This window comes from Bubalus bubalis, chromosome 16 (genome assembly GCF_019923935.1).
Source record: "Bubalus bubalis isolate 160015118507 breed Murrah chromosome 16, NDDB_SH_1, whole genome shotgun sequence".
In the NCBI taxonomy this organism is placed as follows: Eukaryota; Metazoa; Chordata; class Mammalia; order Artiodactyla; family Bovidae; genus Bubalus; species Bubalus bubalis.
In genome coordinates, this window is record NC_059172.1 from 7438092 (window position 1) to 7454926 (window position 16835).

General features: G+C 50.7%; 1 protein-coding gene across 3 annotated transcripts; it reads left to right on the forward strand.

The window, feature by feature from the left end:
• The first annotated feature begins 9802 nt into the window (after nt 1-9802).
• C1QTNF4 (C1q and TNF related 4) lies at nt 9803-16835 on the forward strand. Of its 3 annotated transcripts, none has more exons than XM_044929123.2 (3): nt 9803-12352; nt 12587-12653; nt 15684-16835. In XM_044929123.2, exons 1-3 carry the CDS (start codon nt 11975-11977, stop codon nt 16664-16666), a joined length of 1428 nt encoding a protein of 475 aa, XP_044785058.1. In that variant the 5' UTR covers nt 9803-11974; the 3' UTR covers nt 16667-16835. The 3 variants fall into 3 exon arrangements, with proteins under 3 accessions (XP_044785058.1, XP_025121844.1, XP_025121845.1); XM_025266059.3 differs by having other exon boundaries at nt 12233-12352; nt 12591-12653; XM_025266060.3 differs by lacking the exon at nt 12587-12653 and having other exon boundaries at nt 12252-12352.

Genomic DNA, 16835 nt, shown 5'->3' on the forward strand with positions numbered 1-16835 from the left:
CATGGGCTGTAGCCCACCAGGCTCCTCTGTCCGTGGAATTCTCCAGGCAAGAATACTGGAGTGGGTTACCATTTCCTACTCCAGGGGATCTTCCCAACATAGGGTTTGAACCTGTGTATCCTGCATTGGCAGGTAGGTTCTTTACCACTGAGGGAAGCCATCAGGGAAGCCCTACTTACCACCTAATAGTAGAGCATTAATTGGTGGCCTACTACATGATCTGCCGATGTATCCATTAGCTTCAACCCATAAAACAGCCATATAAACAAAAAACAATCCCATTTTATTGATAGAAAAGTGGAGTTCAGGTTTAACTGATTTGCCCAAGACTGATAAATGACAAAACCAGGATCCAGATCTGGGCCTGCGAACCTGGAGAATTTCTAATATGTCATGCACATATACTGAGTTCTATTTTTCTACATAAAAATAAGGAAACCAATTTAAACAAGGAGGTAAAAATGAAATGATGAGAGAGAACTTGTGATTTTATAACCATGTAGATATATATATATATCATTGTATATCATGGTTGCATACTCAAGCCCAACAAACTGGCTTAATTAAGAGATGGGATTTAGATACTTCCCCGGCAGTCCAGTGGTTAAGATGCGTCGAGTCCAATGCAGGGAGTGCAGTTTCAGTCTTTGGTCAGGGAACTAAGATCCCACACAGCTCACAGTGCAGCCAATAAAAAGGAAAGAAATTTATTGGCTCAAGCAACAGAAATGGCCAGGTTAACCTGTTGATGCAAATAAAGGCCTCAGGACTCCCGCGGGCCACATCCCTCCAGCTCACCTCAGCCAGGTTTCCCTCAGACAGGCTCACTCCACTAGGCAACTAGATGATAAATAGCAGCTTCACTCATGTGCTCATAGAGCTTATAATTTCAGAGTAAAGATCTCTTAGGGACGTTCCATCTGTAAACCATTCCATTCAGTATGTCTCGGGGATGGAGTACTCTACTGGCCAGAGCTGAGTCAGCCTCAGTGAATCCATAAACAGTCGGCCCTCTGTATCTGCAGATTCAAGGGTCTAAGGGTCACAGGGGCGTGGCTCGTCACAGGCAGGTTCACCAGGCACAGACATACACTGCAGGGTGTCCGGAAGGCCCAGCTCGGCCAGAAAGGGGAAAGAAGCAGCAGCACAGTCCACCAAGAACGTACGCTGTGAAAACCAGGAGCCTGAGGTCAGCACAGGGGTTGATGGGTACCGAAAACTTATGCACAGGGGTGTGTGTGTGTGTGAGAGTGTATAGTTACTCAGTCACCCCATCAACTCCATAATATCCCCATTTTTCAAGTGAGAAAAAATGGAAACTCAGAGATGCAATTTGCTGGGAAGGGACAGAGCTAGAATTCAGATCTGGATAAGCTTGACTCCGAATCCTGTGTGTTTTCCATGCAGCAGAATGCCAGCCCCGGAGAAGCCTCTAGGTGAGACTGACAGGTGAGCGCTTGGAGCTACCAGCCCTCAGGAGTCCACTTATGCCTGCCCAGCCCCAGGGTGGGGGCTGGCAGCCACAGTCCCGCACAGCTCCCTGCTGAGCCGCCCTTGACGAGCATCAGCAACCAGTGTCTCTCCCAGTGGGAGGACGCTCCTACCAGGGAGCGGCTCCGCCAGCCTGATCTCTGACCGTGGGAGAGAACTGCCTGGTGCTGTCGGTGACACGGGGTCCACGGACAGGTGAAGGAAGAAGGAGGGGCGTGTCGGCTGTGGGATGACTGGGCAAGACAATAAATAGTAGAGTCCTAGGAAAAGAGAGAAAACTTATGATCTCACGTTCAGAGATTTAAATGGGAATGGGGCACCAGAGAGAGAGGAGGCTCTGAAACAGAAAATGAGGACAGCCCATCTTCTCTGATGGCTCAGATGATAAAGAATCTGCCAGCAATGCAGGAGATCCAGGTTCAGTCCCTGGGGTGGGGAAGATCCCCTGGAGGAGGGCATGGCCACCCACTCCAGTATTCTTGCCTGGAGAATCCTATGGACAGAGGAGCTTGGCGGGCTCCAGTCCGTGGAGTTGAAAAGAGTCGGACACAACTGAATGACTAACACTTTGATCTGCAGAAAATCCTCGGACAGGAAAAGGGGGGAACCCAAAGAAACCAGCAGAGCTGTGCAGAGAGCTCCGTGACAGGCTCACAAATCCAAAGGCAGGTGTAAGAGGAGGAAGGTTGAAGTCCTTGATAAGCTGAGACTTGAAAGAGTTCAGATAGTAAAAGACATTCTTGGTTACATTCAGAGAAGGAGGACTAAGGAGAGGATGGGGGTGAACATGTCAGGTTAGCAGTTGTTGGAAAGCAGGATACACAACCCCGATTTTCTTTGCTCTTCATCAAAGAAGAGCATTTCTAAACTGGAGTGAGGCAAGAAAATGTGGGATAGAGGAAACTAAAACTCCAGAGAAAAGACAGTAAGTAAACCCAGGCACCCATTTAAATAAGTTGCAAGACTTTCCTGGTGGTCCAGTGGCTTGGACTTCGCACTCCCAATGCAGGGGACACAGGTTCAATTCCCTGTTCAGGGAACTAAGATCCCACATACTGCATGGTGCAGCCAAAAATAAAAAATAATAAAATGAGTTGCAAATCCCAAGGTGTTAAACTTTGCAGAGAAGATCCTGGAGCCCTTGCCAGTGTATGTGAGAAAGCCGTGCAGAAGGGAAAGGGCCCCCAGTGCCTGATGGCTGTGCCTGTCCTGGTGTTAGAAAAGAGGAAAAGATAGATTCTGGAAACTCTAGGTGGGCATGCTTCAGGTGAATCCCCAAACTTATTCTAGAATATAATGAACTGGGTTTATATAATTAAATTGGGTTTGAGAACACCTAGAAAAAGAAAGTGGCAGAAAGTGAAGAGGAACTAAAGAGCCTCTTGATGAAGATGAAAAAGGAGAGTGAAAAAGCTGGCTTAAAACTCAACATTCAAAAAACTAAGATCATGGCACCCAGTCCCATCACTTCATGACAAATAAATGGGGAAAAAAGGGAAACAGTGACAGACTTATTTCCTTGGGGTCCAAAATCACTGCAGACTGGTGACTGCAGCCATGAAATTAAAAGACGCTCCTTGGAAGAAAACCTGTGACAAACCTAGACATATATTAAAAAGCAGAGACATCACTTTGCTGACAAAGGTCCTTAGAGTCAAAGCTATGGTTTTTCCAGTAGTCATGTATGGATGTGAGAGTTGGACCATAAAGAAGACTGAGCACCAGAGAATTGTGGGTTGTGGTTCTGGAGAAGACTCTCGAGAGTCCCTTGGACTGCAAGGAGATCAAACCAGTCAGTCCTAAAGGAAATCAACCCTGAATGTTCATTGGAAGGATTGATGCTGAAGTTGAAGCTCCAATACTTTGGCCTCCTGATGTGAAGAGCTGACTCATTGGAAAAGACCCTGATGCTGGGAAAGACTGAAGGCAAAAGGAGAAGAGGGTAGCAGAGGATGACATGGTTAGATGGCATCACGGACTCAATGGAAATGAGTTTGAGCAATCTCTGGGAGATAGTGGAGGACAAAAAAGCCTGACTTGCTATAGTCCATGGGGTTGCAAAGAGTCCAACACGACTTAGCGACTGAACAACAAGAAATGAAAAGAGTTGGTACCTTCACTAAAAACAAGATGTTACCAACAGAAATCCAGTTTGTTATTATTTATTTGGAAAGCCACTAGGAACATTTCCTTGGACATATTGTACCCTGTTTCCAGTTAGACATCAAATGTCTTTCAATCTAGACAACCAGGAAAACGATGGCTACTCCTAGATCGCCCATCTGGTGGGCTTCTAGCCCATTCAACCACTGTGTGCTGCTCCCCTCAGGTTGCTTATTCAAGGGATGCAAATCCGAGGAGAAGCCTTAAAGTTCATGCTTCTGGATTCTGCATTTGGTCAGCTCAGTGGTTAATCGTGTCTGTCACACTGGAAATGCAGATGGCACCACTATGGGGAGGAAAAGTTAATATTTGGATGTCAGAATCAAGACCCTAAAATATCTTAAAACAGTGGGCTGAAACTAACCGGGTGAATTTGAAAGAAGTGGAAAGACCTGCGTTTTTTTTTTGTTTTGTTTTGTTTTTGTTTGTTTTTTAAGACCTGCGTTTTTATGTATTTTTAAAAAATCAGCTGCGGTAGCTGAGGATGAAGGCAGTTTGGCTTGATGGTACATATGAAAAAGGCTGAGGGCTTTCAGCTGACTCAGGTTGAATAGGAGCCAGCAGGAACCCAGCCGCTGCTTAAAAAGATAGTGATTCTCCCTGCCTTTTTAAATTTTAGGTACAAAAGGGTGAAGCAGTGAAAAGTATGTCTTTCTCCCATAACCATTTCTCTTGCCTGGAGGCACCTGCTATTAATGGTTTCTAGAAGATTCTCTCAGAGGTATTCTATGCACAAAAAAAGCAAATGCATATTTAAAAAAAAAATAGAAATGGTAGTATACTGTACACTCTTTATTTCCTTAAAACAATATTTATTTCATAATTCATTAACCTGTTTGATTCATTACTCAAAGATATAGACCCAATGTATACTCAGAAATGGTCATAAAGATCTCTCTCACCTAATAAACTATTACTTTATACATTAGAATTACCAAAAAAGTTATTATAATAACTAACAGTATAGCTATAACACTTGCAGCATGGAGACCTGAACTTAAAGCAGTTCTCAACTAAGTCTTGAATACAAAATGCATAGGATTTAACAGATTTTCCAATATATTGCAATGGGTTGGTCCTAAACTCCTCTTCTTGCTTAAGTGGAAACTCAGGGGAACTCTTTCAGGAAAGCATCAGTGGAAAAGTGGAATTCTGGATTAAAAAAAAAATAAAGTTTTAGGAACTTTGAGTCAGAGGAGAAAAGAGGTCATCTTATTGGGAAAGCAAAGGAGGTAAAATTATTTCTTTCCATGAAACTGTCCTCTCCATTTATAGCAAGGTATGACTTTGAGGGCCAAGTACAGCCGGAGCAGACTTATGGAAAAAGAAGGCTGATGAGTAGTCTAGCCTGTACTGGAGTTCAGATTTTACACGACAGCAACAAAATAAAATTTTCAAACAATACACATGAGGATTTTAGAGCAAAAGACTTAACCAGCATTCATTCAACAAATATTTAATATGGAAGTCATATTCTAGAGTGTATAGATGAAAGATATGTTAGAAATGATAAATGCCACAAATAAACAGAAAATAGCAAGTTGTTTGCTTTTTTTTTTTTTTTTTTTAGGGGTGATAGGATTAGGACTGGGTTATAGACAGTTGTTAGGAAATATTGTCTCATTTGGTGATATTCAAGCTAAGACATAAAGGAGATGAAAGACTCATGTAGAAAGCCAAAAACAAAAAGCCAGCCAAGAGTTGAACAATAATGTTTTAGACAGGGGAGCGAATGTGAGGGAGAGAAACGGCACATGCAGAATGCAGCTGCTATAATCCATGACTTGTGGAGGCGATGCACAAAGCATCTTTGAAAGACCAGATGACCACAGCTTGGCCAAACTTTATTTCAGCTACATACCGATTGCCTCAAAACAAACGTACCCCTTGTTTTTTCCACTTAACAGTAAATCTTAGAGATTATTTCATATCAGTATGCAAAATGAGTCCTCATTCTTCTATAAACAGAGTTATTAGTATTCTATGTCTCAGAATTTATTGGATGGGTCCTCTATTGTTATTGCAAACAATGCTGCAGTGAATAACATGTCATTTCAGATGTGGGTATATATCAGAATAACAGCTTTTCAGGAAATAGAATCAAAGAGTTGAAGGGCATGCATATTTTAAAATTCGGTAGATAATGTCCAATTATCCAGCGGTACTGGTTGACCATCCCACTAAAAGGGTATGAATGTTTCTCTACCTCCTCACCAGCAGAATATGTTATAAACCTATTGATCTTAGATAACGTGAGAGGTAAAAAAAGGATGGCATCTTATTCTGAGTTACTTGTATTTTCTTTTTTATTAACTGTTTGTACCCTTTACCCACTTTCCTACTGAGTTGTCTTTTCTTAGAGCTCTTATATATTAAAGAAATTTGCTCTTTGTGCTATGAATTACAAATATATTTTCCAGTTTGTAGTTTGTCTTGACTTTGCTTCTGGCAGTTTGCTATGTTAATATGTTTTCCTTTTAAGCTGTAGTAAAAAGCTTAAATTTTTTTTTAATGAATCCTGGGTTTTATGTCATACTTCAAACTTGGCTGAGCACGCACACATGTATGTATATATGATGTATGGGTCCAACTTAGAGCTTTCGAGGTGGCCACCTGGTCGTTGCCCCACAGTTTATTAAATCATGTGTCTTCTCTAAACTCCCACTTTTATAATATGTATTTGTCTTCCAATACATATACATATGTATTTATAATATATAATATATGTATAATATATATAATATATAATATAAATATGTATTTATAATATGTATTCCAATATTTATTTGGAAAATTTGAAAGAAATTAAAGTTTTTCTTGATATTTTAAATTACTTTTCAAATGAAAGGACTAAATATTCATTGTAGAAAATTTGGGAGATAGAAAACATTTTACAAAGTAAAATGTCCCTGAACCCACCATAAATAACTATTTTGGTGTTCATCCAGTCAATTGCTGCATAGTTATATTCTCTACCTAATTGATGCACTATGTAAGTACCCACCGCCCCAATTTTGCAGCCCCCAAAGGTAGTGTGATCTCAGTGCCCAAAGTGGAACCAGTCGTCGTCTGACCCAGGCTGAACTCTTCCCTTCCTGTCCTCCCAGATGCCAGCGAAAGAGGCGGAGTAAACGCTTTTGACTCTTCCAGTTTCTTTACTTGCCCCTCACCTTCTAGTCACCAGGTCCTCCGTGTTTTCCCTCCAGAGACTCACAAGCCCTAAATTATGAAGTCTGCTCAGTGTACATCCACAGAAACCAAGACCTGGGGAGAGGAAATAACTTGTAAAAGTTGGAGTGTTTTTAACCTCAAGAAACAGAGAACTCTGCTCAAAATGGCTCCACCGTCTTCCACAGTGAGAGGGCCCTCGGGAGGGTGTGGAGTGACCTGTGCCTCCAATCCCCTCTGCCAACATGGGCCAAGAAGGACCTGAAACAACAGCTCAGATGACGAGTCTGGGTTCGCGGGGAAACTCAATCACTGTACTGCCTCTTCAGTCCGACTGTGACACGTTCTAGTTCCCCCAGCCTTCCAACTATCTAAGGCTGTGCAGTAACTCAAAAGTTTCTGGTTTAAAACGGTCAGTTCTGTCCCTAGTGGATCTGGAAGTGCACTGGGTCAGCCGGGTGGGGCCCACTTGGAGTTCTTTCGCAGTTGCCATCAGACAGTGCCTGGGCCCCGAGTCATCTTGGAGGCTTCCGGACTCATACCGCAAACAGCGGATGCTGGAACCTCAGCTGGGGTCAGGCCCAGCTTCACAGGGTGCCTTATACCACTGCACAGAGTCCCACATGTGGTCTCTATGCTTGGTGTAAGGCGGTTCTCACCTCCTCAATTCTTAATTTTTGAACAAAAAGCCCTGTCTTTGCATTTTGCCCTGGACCCTGCAAATTAGATAACTGGTCCTGCCTCGGGCTGCTGGCCACCACATCTACACACAGCCTTTCCATGCGGCCTGGGCTTTCTCACATCATGACGGCTGGATTCCAAGTGTGAATTTCAAGAGAGCGAGCACCAGACAGAAGCAGCATCACCTTTTACAGGTGAACCCAATCCTCTCTTAGAGGGTGGTGGCATGGTCCCAGTGTAAGAAGAGCAGGGTGGGAGTCACAGCTGTCTTTGGAAAATGCAATTTGCCACGTCTAGTCAGGAGCAGGCCTTGACCTCCCCATCTGCAGAAGGACCTAGGGATCTGCTTTTGGGAAAAGGGCCAACGGAGAGTTAGGAACTTGCTCCTCACAGCCACTCCCAACTTCCCCCATTCCCGGCTGTTTACCAAGTGCTCAGAGGGATTGGAACCAGGCGCCATGGGGCCAGGAGCCCAGCCCAGGTGCTCTGAACGTCTGCTCCCCCCGGAAGGCTGAAATCTCCCGGGGTGGCAGGGACTCAGTGCCCTGACATCTGTTTCTCCTGCCAGCTTCTCTGCTTGGCTAATGATCCCTCCCATTTCATTTCTCCCCGGGGCTTGTTGTTGCCTTTCTCATTAGCTTCCCCTCAACTCCCAGCAAGGTCCCTTGACTCTGAGCTCTGCTAATTCCCCTGTAATCCATCGGCAAACCAAGAAGCTAATTAAATTGTGAGCTTGTGTGCCTGTGTGCCCTCTGTCTTTGCAACTCTTCTCAGTCTCTCTTCCATCTGTTTCTTCCCTTTCTTTTCTTTTCTTACTAACCCTGTATAGTTCAGATTGGACACTTGGATTAGATTCTTATAGATCTCCCTGCCTCTTCTGTCTCCTGCCTTTCACTCTGTGGCTGGAATAATCTTAAAATACTGCTCTGGGCACTCCTCCCTCCTGCTGCAGGTTGAACCGAGCTCCTTAGCTCAGCATTTAAGGCCCATACACCTTAGCTGCCACGTCTCCTTCACAAACCCTTCCCCCTTCAACTAGCCACACACTGGTGCATGTATGCTACTTCCATGCCTTTACTCAAACTTTTAACTTAAACTGGATCCCACTCCCTTACTCCTCTATCAGCACTATGTAAAATCCTCACCATCATTTAGAAATAACTTCTCTGACACTGCCCTGATTCCCCCAGGAGGAATTTCTGCACCTCTCTCCTGGTGCTGATCTCTTTTTACCTATTGTGGTTCTTTATACCCAAATCCTGCCGCTCTCCCTAAATGATCAGCTCCTTGAGAGCAGAATCTCTACATCCTATTCATCTCAGCTTCCTCCTGAGTACCCTATTTAACACTGTTTCAGAAAATCTCATTGTTGTCTCCTGGCCCAATGTGGCAACTGGAGCTCCAGCCTTCATGCATACATTCCAGGAAAAGGGAAGAGGGGGGGCAAAAAGAGTGGGCCTAGTCAGTCCCTTTAAACCACTTTCTCTCCTAATAATTTTTGTTGTTGTTGTTTTGGCCAAGCCATAAGGCATGGGGGAATCTTAGTTCCCCCGCTGGGTATCGAATCCATACCCCCTTGCAGTGGAAGCTCACAGTCTTAACCACTGGACCACCAGGGAAGTCCTTCCTGATAATTTCTGCTTACATCTCACTGACAAGGCCTAGCTGCAGGAGACACTGGGTACATTGCCTCCCTTCAAACTCCAGGGCTCATTCCTCATTTTACAGATGAAAAAGTAAGGCCCAGAGAGGATCAAAGAATTAGGCTACAGAGGATAGTGGTCAAGGACTGGGTTTTGGAGCTAGATCGACCTGAGTTTGAATCCTTTCTGTGCATTAACTTTTTTACTCTTCCTTTGTAAAATTGGGTTTGTGACATCTACTTCAGAGGATGTTAAGAAATTAAAAGAGGACTTCCCCGGCAATCCAGTGGTTAAGACTCTGTGCTTCCATTGCAGGGGATGGGTTTCATTCCTGGTCAGGGAACTAAGATCCCACATCCCTCACAGCACAGCCATAAATAAATAGGAATTAAATAAGACAATGGGTGAAATGAAAAAGCACGTACCACAGTTATGGTTCATTGTCTATTTGAGATCCCCCAAAAGTTGACCCTGAGAGGTTTGGATACAAGTAGTTTATTTGGGGGAGAAGGCAATGGCACCCCACTCCAGTACTCTTGCCTGGAAAATCCCATGGATGGAGGAGCCTGGTAGGCTGCAGTCCATGGGGTCGCTAGGAGTCGGACACGACTGAGCAACTTCACATTCACTTTTCACTTTCATGAATTGGAGAAGGAAATGGCAACCCACTCCAGTGTTCTTGCCTGGAGAATCCCAGGGACAGGGGAGCCTGGTGGGCTGCCGTCTATGGGGTTGCACAGAGTCGGACACGACTGAAGTGACTTAGCAGCAGCAGTTTATTTAGGAGGTGATCCCAGAGCAGGGTGAGCAAGTGGGGAAGTGAGGCAAGAGAGGAAAGCAAGCAAAGCCTACAGGGATAAGCAGGTTTTCCCCATGGACAACTTTGGTCCGTTCTGCTGGAGTCTGAGACTGGAACACGCCTGGGAATTGAGGATTGTCCTGCTTTCAGGGGGACTGAAAGCTAGAGGATTTATTCACTTAACTCTGGACCCTCCTTGTTGAGGGTTACCCTGGAGGTGTTTATTTTCCACTTGCAGCCTGCACCACCCTTGCCTCCATAGCTGGGAATGCCTCAGGAGAGACACAGCAAGCTCAGGAGCTGCCGGCAGGTGACCTCCACGTAGACCTGGGGGCTTGAGAGGGGGCGCGGGTAGCATGTGCAAGACGCAGTGAAAGGAGCTTGCTATAAAAATTATTACTGTTGCTCCAACTTGTTCCAGGACAGAGCTGGAGCAGGCAGGAGCTACAACTGAGCCCTGGGGCTGTCTGCTCTGAACCCTGCTGCCCCCTCCGGGGCGCCCCCACCCCCAGAAGCCCACTAGCACATGGCACCCTCCTCCTCAGTATCTCCTTGACAGTGGCCCAATCCCATCCTTTGACGCAAACCCTACTGCCATCTGCCTCAGCCGCCTGTCTCCACTCCCCAGCCTGACTGCTCTGGTTGAACGTTTTTGGGGACCCAGGGAGTGTCAAATGGCTTTGAGCCTGAGACAGAGCCCCACTGGGCTTAGCTGTTCTGCCTCTAGAGTCCTGCCTTCTTCCCAGTCCTCCCACCGTCGGAATCACACCTTCAAAGCGCACCTTCATGATGGCAACCTCCACCTCCTTGTTCAGAAGAGGCATTGATGCCCTAAGAACGGTTGTGGCTGCCCCAGATCGGCTTCCGGTCTTCCCCAGCCCGCCTAAGCCTCTCCCCACACCCCTCCTAGACCTTTACAGGCTGGTGAGGTGACAAAGGATGGTCCAGAAGGGCTAGACAGGGGCTTCATCCTGTGTTCCCCCGAATACCCCGTGCCCAGCCAGAAATGCCTCCATCCATTCCTTTCTGTTCAGGTACATATCCATTCACTTCATCTTTCCCTCAACACCTGAAGAATATTTAATGAGTTCATCACTGTCAACACCTTCATGAGGACTAACCCATGTTAGATTAATGGGGTCGTGTAGGTTCTGAGAGTTGCAGGAGAGCTCCAGAGTGCAGGGGGTCACAGAGGGGCTGGGGCAGAGCCAGGACTAGAACTTGGGCCTCCTGAGTCCGAGGGCTCCTGCTTCTGGCAGCTGGGAGTGGGGCTCTTCACGACCATCCATTCAGCCAGTGCATACCCAGCACAGCCTTCAGGAGAGGACTGCAGCCTCCCAGAGGTGTGGTCAGAGTCCAGGGTGGAAGCTGTGGAAGGGCCCCGGTGAGTGCCGCGGTGGGACGGCAGCTGCTCCCAGCCCGGGGGTCCTGCTGGGTCCTGCCTACCCGGGCCCAGCTAGGCCGGGTGTCAGTGTCCCTCTGCACACAGGCCCCTTGAGGCCTCCCATCGCCTTTCTCAACCCCTTCCCTCCTTGCAGATGCTGTGAACGCAGCCTTTCCGCCACAAGGCAATTCTGCAGGGACACCCCTCCTGCGTCGCCCCCCCCTCCCCGGGGACGTCCCCCGGGCTGACTCTCTGATGCCTGGGAGTTTGGTCTTCCTCCTTCCTTCCTAACCAACCATGGCCTTTTCCGATTTGGAGGGGAGGAAGAAAACGCGGTCACTGTAAGCCCCTCCTTTCCTGGCAGCACTGACCCATTTATCCTTCTCTTCTCGCAGACCCTCTCCCCTCCCCTGAACCTGGACATCTGTCCCCACCGAACTCGCTCTCCCCTTCCGCTGCCCTTGCAGCCCCGAGGCTAGTCCAGTCTCCGCGCCCCACTCCAGCCCCCTCTCCTCCAACCAGGGAGGAGGCTGGGTCTCTAGACAGCCCCGAGCCACCCCGGGACTGGGGGCGGGGGTGGTGGGGGGGGGCTGGGGGGGGGTCGGCCTCTGCCTCAGTTTCCCCATCTGCTAACTTGGATTCCTGATGCCTGCTCTGCACACCCAGAGGCTGAAGCCCGAGGGAGGTCACGGAGGAGGACGAGGCCGGCACTCGCGCGGCCCGCGCGGGGGCCTCTGTGCGGTGCCCCTGGGCCCCGGCGCTAGGCGCGCCCCTCCCTCTCTCCCCCTGCCCGCCTCTCCCCGCGCGGGCCCGGCGGCTCGCTCTTCAGCAGTCCTTTCCCTCGCCGCCCCGCGCCCACCCACCCCGGGGTCCCCGCGCCCCGCCCGCCCCCGGCACCGCCGCCCCCGCCAGGCCCGGCCCCGCCGCAGCGCGGGCGGCCAGTGCGCAGCCCGGCGCCCGCCCGCAGCCCGGAGCCGGATCGCGGGCGCGGAGCGAACCCGACCGACCGCCGCCCCCAGCCAGGTGAGGGCTGCTCTGGGGCGCGGGGAGCCAGGCTTTCTTCTTGACGGGAAGCGGGGGCCGGGAATTGAATCCTTTTTTTTTTTTTTCCCCCCCTGAAAGGAGGATCTGGGAGCTTCTTCCATGAAAGAGGCTCAAGGGCTTTTCATCCGAAAGGATGGATGAAGGAAGGTCTGGGGGAGAGAGGGTCTAAGGTACCATTTTCTGAGGGATTTTTTTTTTCCTTTTTTTAATGAGAAAGGATTAATTGGCTTCTTCCGTGAAAGGGGGACTCATCTTCTTGGGAGCCCGAGGGGCTTTCAAGGTAGGTGGAGAGGGCGCTTTGGGCAGAGCTTGAGGGAGGGGGTGACTGGGGAGTGGGGTTCGCTGGGAGGGTCTCTGGAATCCCCTTAGCCTGGCATGGCTGCACCTCCACGGTCGGTTCCGGGGCTCTGTCCAGCGCACCGTGTCCTAGATTTTTTTTCTCTTTGAAGATGATTGTTTTGAGCCTCACCTGCACGAAGCCAGGAACAGCTATTTCCTTCCCTGGAGCTGTGACGCCCACCCGACACCCTCTCACCTCTGACCTGCTCTGGGAAGGGGGCTTAGGGAAGGATGGGGACCTAGGGATCAGAGAAATGGGCAGTGCCGGGTACCAAACACACAGGAAGACCCTCTGGCACTGGCAGGGTGCACCAGGCGCAGCAGGGAGATTACCAAGGGTCCAGTGGGCGGATGCTCCCGGGGCAAGACCTGCTAGGAGAGCCACACAGTCAGGAAGAGTTGCGATGCTCCCATATTCCCAGGAGACAAAAACGTTAGTTTTCTGGGTTGGTTTTGCTTTCTTCCCCCTTCGCCCTAGATCCCAAGACTCAGTCCACCTCTCTCCCCTCCTGTTTTTGCAAAAAGGGAAACTGAGGCAGATAACAGGTTGGCTGGACATGTCTACGTTTAGAAAGGAAAGGTGGTGGAGAGGAAAGCACACTGAATTTGGAGCCAAAAGACCTCCATTCAAGGCTTGCCTCAGGGCTCCATGGGTGACCTTGGGCCAAAACGCTTCCCCTGGTTGGACCTCAGCTTTCTCCCCTGTAAAATGGGAGAGGGCCCACCCATCTTGCAGGTTAGCTGTGACACCCAGATGGGTGAAAGAAGTGCCCTGGGAAAGGGACTGTGATGAATACTGTGAGATGCAATCTTCACTGCTGCAGGGACCCCCCACTCCCAGCACCGCTGCCTTCAACAAGCGACTGGCTAGCCCAAGCGGCACCTTTGTAAGAATGAGAAAAGGTACTGTCTCTGGAAGGAGAGTGTTCAGCTGGGCTAGGCACTTGGGGGTCTTTCTTATGAGAAGCAGAAAAAGGCACACTTTCCCCAGCTGCAGCAGTTCCACACAGTTGGGCAAATAGGATGCGGGCCGCACTCCAGTGCCCACCTGCCTTCAGGTGAACATCCTTGTTGAGTACAGCGCATCTGGACGCCTGCTCCTGGCACTCCTTCTTGGCAGGCCCCCAGCACCTCTAAGCAACACAAAGGTACACACACTGCCAGGGCATTTCCTGTAGAAGCCCACATCCTAGGCTGTTGCCAGCTCATTTTCTTTCCCGCTTTGCCTCCACTTCAGGGCTTCAGGGAATTCAGTCCCCAAAGCCTGTGCCCTACTAGGAAGCATTATGGAGGAAGCATCTCCCTATCTTCCAAGAGACAATCCTCTGAGTCAAGTAGTGCCTTCACCTAGCTTCCAGGGGTAAGGGTTACTGAACTCTAACCCCTTATGTCAAGAACTTGATCATCAACTATACTCCAATATAATTTTTAAAAATTAGATTAAAAAAAAAAACACTTGATCAGATCAGTTTTCCCCCAAAATCAACTGCACTGCCATCCAACAGAGGTACTCACACCTGCTATCTCAGAGCATCCTCAGTAAGCTTGTTAGGTGGATATCCTCCCCCAGTTTATACAGAAGGGGCCATGCCCGGAGACATTTGGGAACTTGCCTAAGGTTTCACAGCATGTAGAGGAGCAGCGCCAGGACCTGAGCCCAGGTTTAGCTGCCAGTCTTGTACACCCCACTGCTCCTACTGAGGAACCGAGCTGCTGACCTCACAGACCTGGCGAAGCCCGCTGGAACCGCTCTCCCACTGTATCCTTAGCAGCCCCTGGCTCTCTCTTTCCCCTCAGGGACCAACCCCCAAGCCCAGAGGAAAGAGTCCCTTTTTCTTCTTACTCTGATTTTGTGGAGGGAGGGAACTACCTCAAAACCCAACTGTCCTGACCTCTTCAGCCCAAGAAGGGCCCCTGGTGATTCTGGAGGTCCAGTGTGGGAGCTGACCCTTGACTGGGTCAGAGGCCAGGAAAGGGGTCAGTTCAGTTCAGTTCAGTCACTCAGTCGTGTCCGACTCTTTGCGACCCCATGGACTGCAGCACGCCAGGCCTCCTTGTCCATCACCAACTCCCGGAGCTTACTCAAACTCATATACATTGAGTCGGTGATGCCATCCAACCATCTCATCCTCTGTCGTCCCCTTCTCCTCCTGCCTTCAATCCTTCCCAGCATCAGGGTCTTTTCCAATGAGTCAGGTCAGGGAGCAGCTATTTCCTGCCAAGATGGAGGTTTAAACAGCAGCCATCAAGGAGGATGCCAGTACAGACAGCCAGTGCCTGAGTGAGGGGCATGCTAAGGGCCATGGAACAGACCAGGAAAATGTAGCCAATTGGAAGCTGAAGATAACCCCGGGGCGTCCTGACCACCTTCTGTGTTTCCAGGGCTCCTGGGTGTCAAGGAGGAGGGCATGTGGCAAGCGCAGCAGACAGGGCATTAGGACCCTTGAACCTGAGCATTTCCACTGGTATCTGTCTGCAAAATTTCACACAAAGGGGTTTGGTTACAAAAAGAAAAAGAAAAAAAAAGTCACTGATCTGACTGTTCACAAACTGTGGTCCCTGGACGAGCAGCATCTCTGCATTACCTGGGAACCTGTGAGCAATGGAAATTCTCAGGCCTCATCCTAGACAAGTGGAGAAGGAAATGGCAACCCACTCCAGTATTCTTGCCTGGAGAATCCAATGAACAGAGGAGCCTGGTGGGCTACTGTTCATGGGGTCACAAAGAGACGGACAGACTAAGCACAGCACATCCCAGGCGAGGCAGGGGTGCTGGCCAACAATGTGTTTTAACAGGCCCTCCAGGTGACACCGAGGCCCGCTTAACTTTTGAGAACCTCTGAGCCAGTCTCGGTGTGTAGAAAACCAGAAGTCCGATTTGTGGGCCAAGGCGGGGTTGTGTAGGGGGACCCGGCCCCTGGCCGCCCCGCCAAAACCCTCATCTCCCTCCCTCTCGTGCCTCCCGTCCCAGGCGCCATGCTGCTGCTGCTGCTGGGCCTGCTGAGCCCGGCGGCCTACGGGGCTCCGGGCCCGGCCCCGGGGTCCGCGGAGCTGCGCTCGGCCTTCTCTGCGGCGCGCACCACCCCGCTGGAGGGCACGTCGGAGATGGCGGTGACCTTCGACAAGGTGTACGTAAACGTCGGGGGCGACTTCGACCCGGCCACCGGCCAGTTCCGCTGCCGCGTGCCGGGCGCCTACTTCTTCTCCTTCACGGCGGGCAAGGCGCCGCACAAGAGCCTGTCCGTGATGCTGGTGCGCAACCGCGACGAGGTGCAGGCGCTGGCCTTCGACGAGCAGCGGCGGCCGGGCACGCGCCGCGCCGCCAGCCAGAGCGCCATGCTGCAGCTCGACTACGGCGACTCGGTGTGGCTGCGGCTGCACGGCGCCCCGCGCTACGCGCTGGGCGCGCCGGGCGCCACCTTCAGCGGCTACCTGGTGTACGCCGACGCCGACGCGCCCGCGCGCGGGGGGCCGCCCGCGCCCGCGGAGCCGCGCTCGGCCTTCTCGGCGGCGCGCACGCGCAGCCTGGTGGGCTCGGACGGGGGCCCCGGGCCGCGCCACCGGCCGCTGGCCTTCGACACCGAGCTGGTCAACATCGGCGGCGACTTCGACGCGGCGGCCGGCGTGTTCCGCTGCCGCCTGCCCGGCGCCTACTTCTTCTCCTTCACGCTGGGCAAGCTGCCGCGCAAGACGCTGTCGGTGAAGCTGATGAAGAACCGCGACGAGGTGCAGGCCATGATCTACGACGACGGCGCGTCGCGGCGCCGCGAGATGCAGAGCCAGAGCGTGATGCTGGCGCTGCGGCGTGGTGACGCCGTCTGGCTGCTCAGCCACGACCGCGACGGCTACGGCGCCTACAGCAACCACGGCAAGTACATCACCTTCTCCGGCTTCCTGGTGTACCCCGACCTCCCGCCCGCCGGCCCACCGGGCCTCGGGCCGCCCGAGCTCTGAACCCCAACCCGGAGAGCCGCTCGGGGTGGGGTGGGGTGGGGTGGGGTCGGGTCGGGGGCGTGCATGCCGAGGCCGGACCCGCGGCCCGAACGCCCCGCCGGCGCGAGCATGACGGCCCGCCGCGCGTGGCGGACTCTGCCAATAAAGTGGGCCTGTGCCGGCTCCTGTC

Bases quoted from the DNA above. Each gene is read 5' to 3' on its own strand.
- C1QTNF4 (XM_044929123.2), top strand. From the start codon at position 11,975: ATGCCTGCTCTGCACACCCAGAGGCTGAAGCCCGAGGGAGGTCACGGA. The intron at 12,353-12,586 runs GTGAGGGCTGCT...TTTTTTAATGAG, and splicing joins CGACCGCCGCCCCCAGCCAG to AAAGGATTAATTGGCTTCTT. The intron at 12,654-15,683 runs GTAGGTGGAGAG...CTCCCGTCCCAG, and splicing joins GAGCCCGAGGGGCTTTCAAG to GCGCCATGCTGCTGCTGCTG.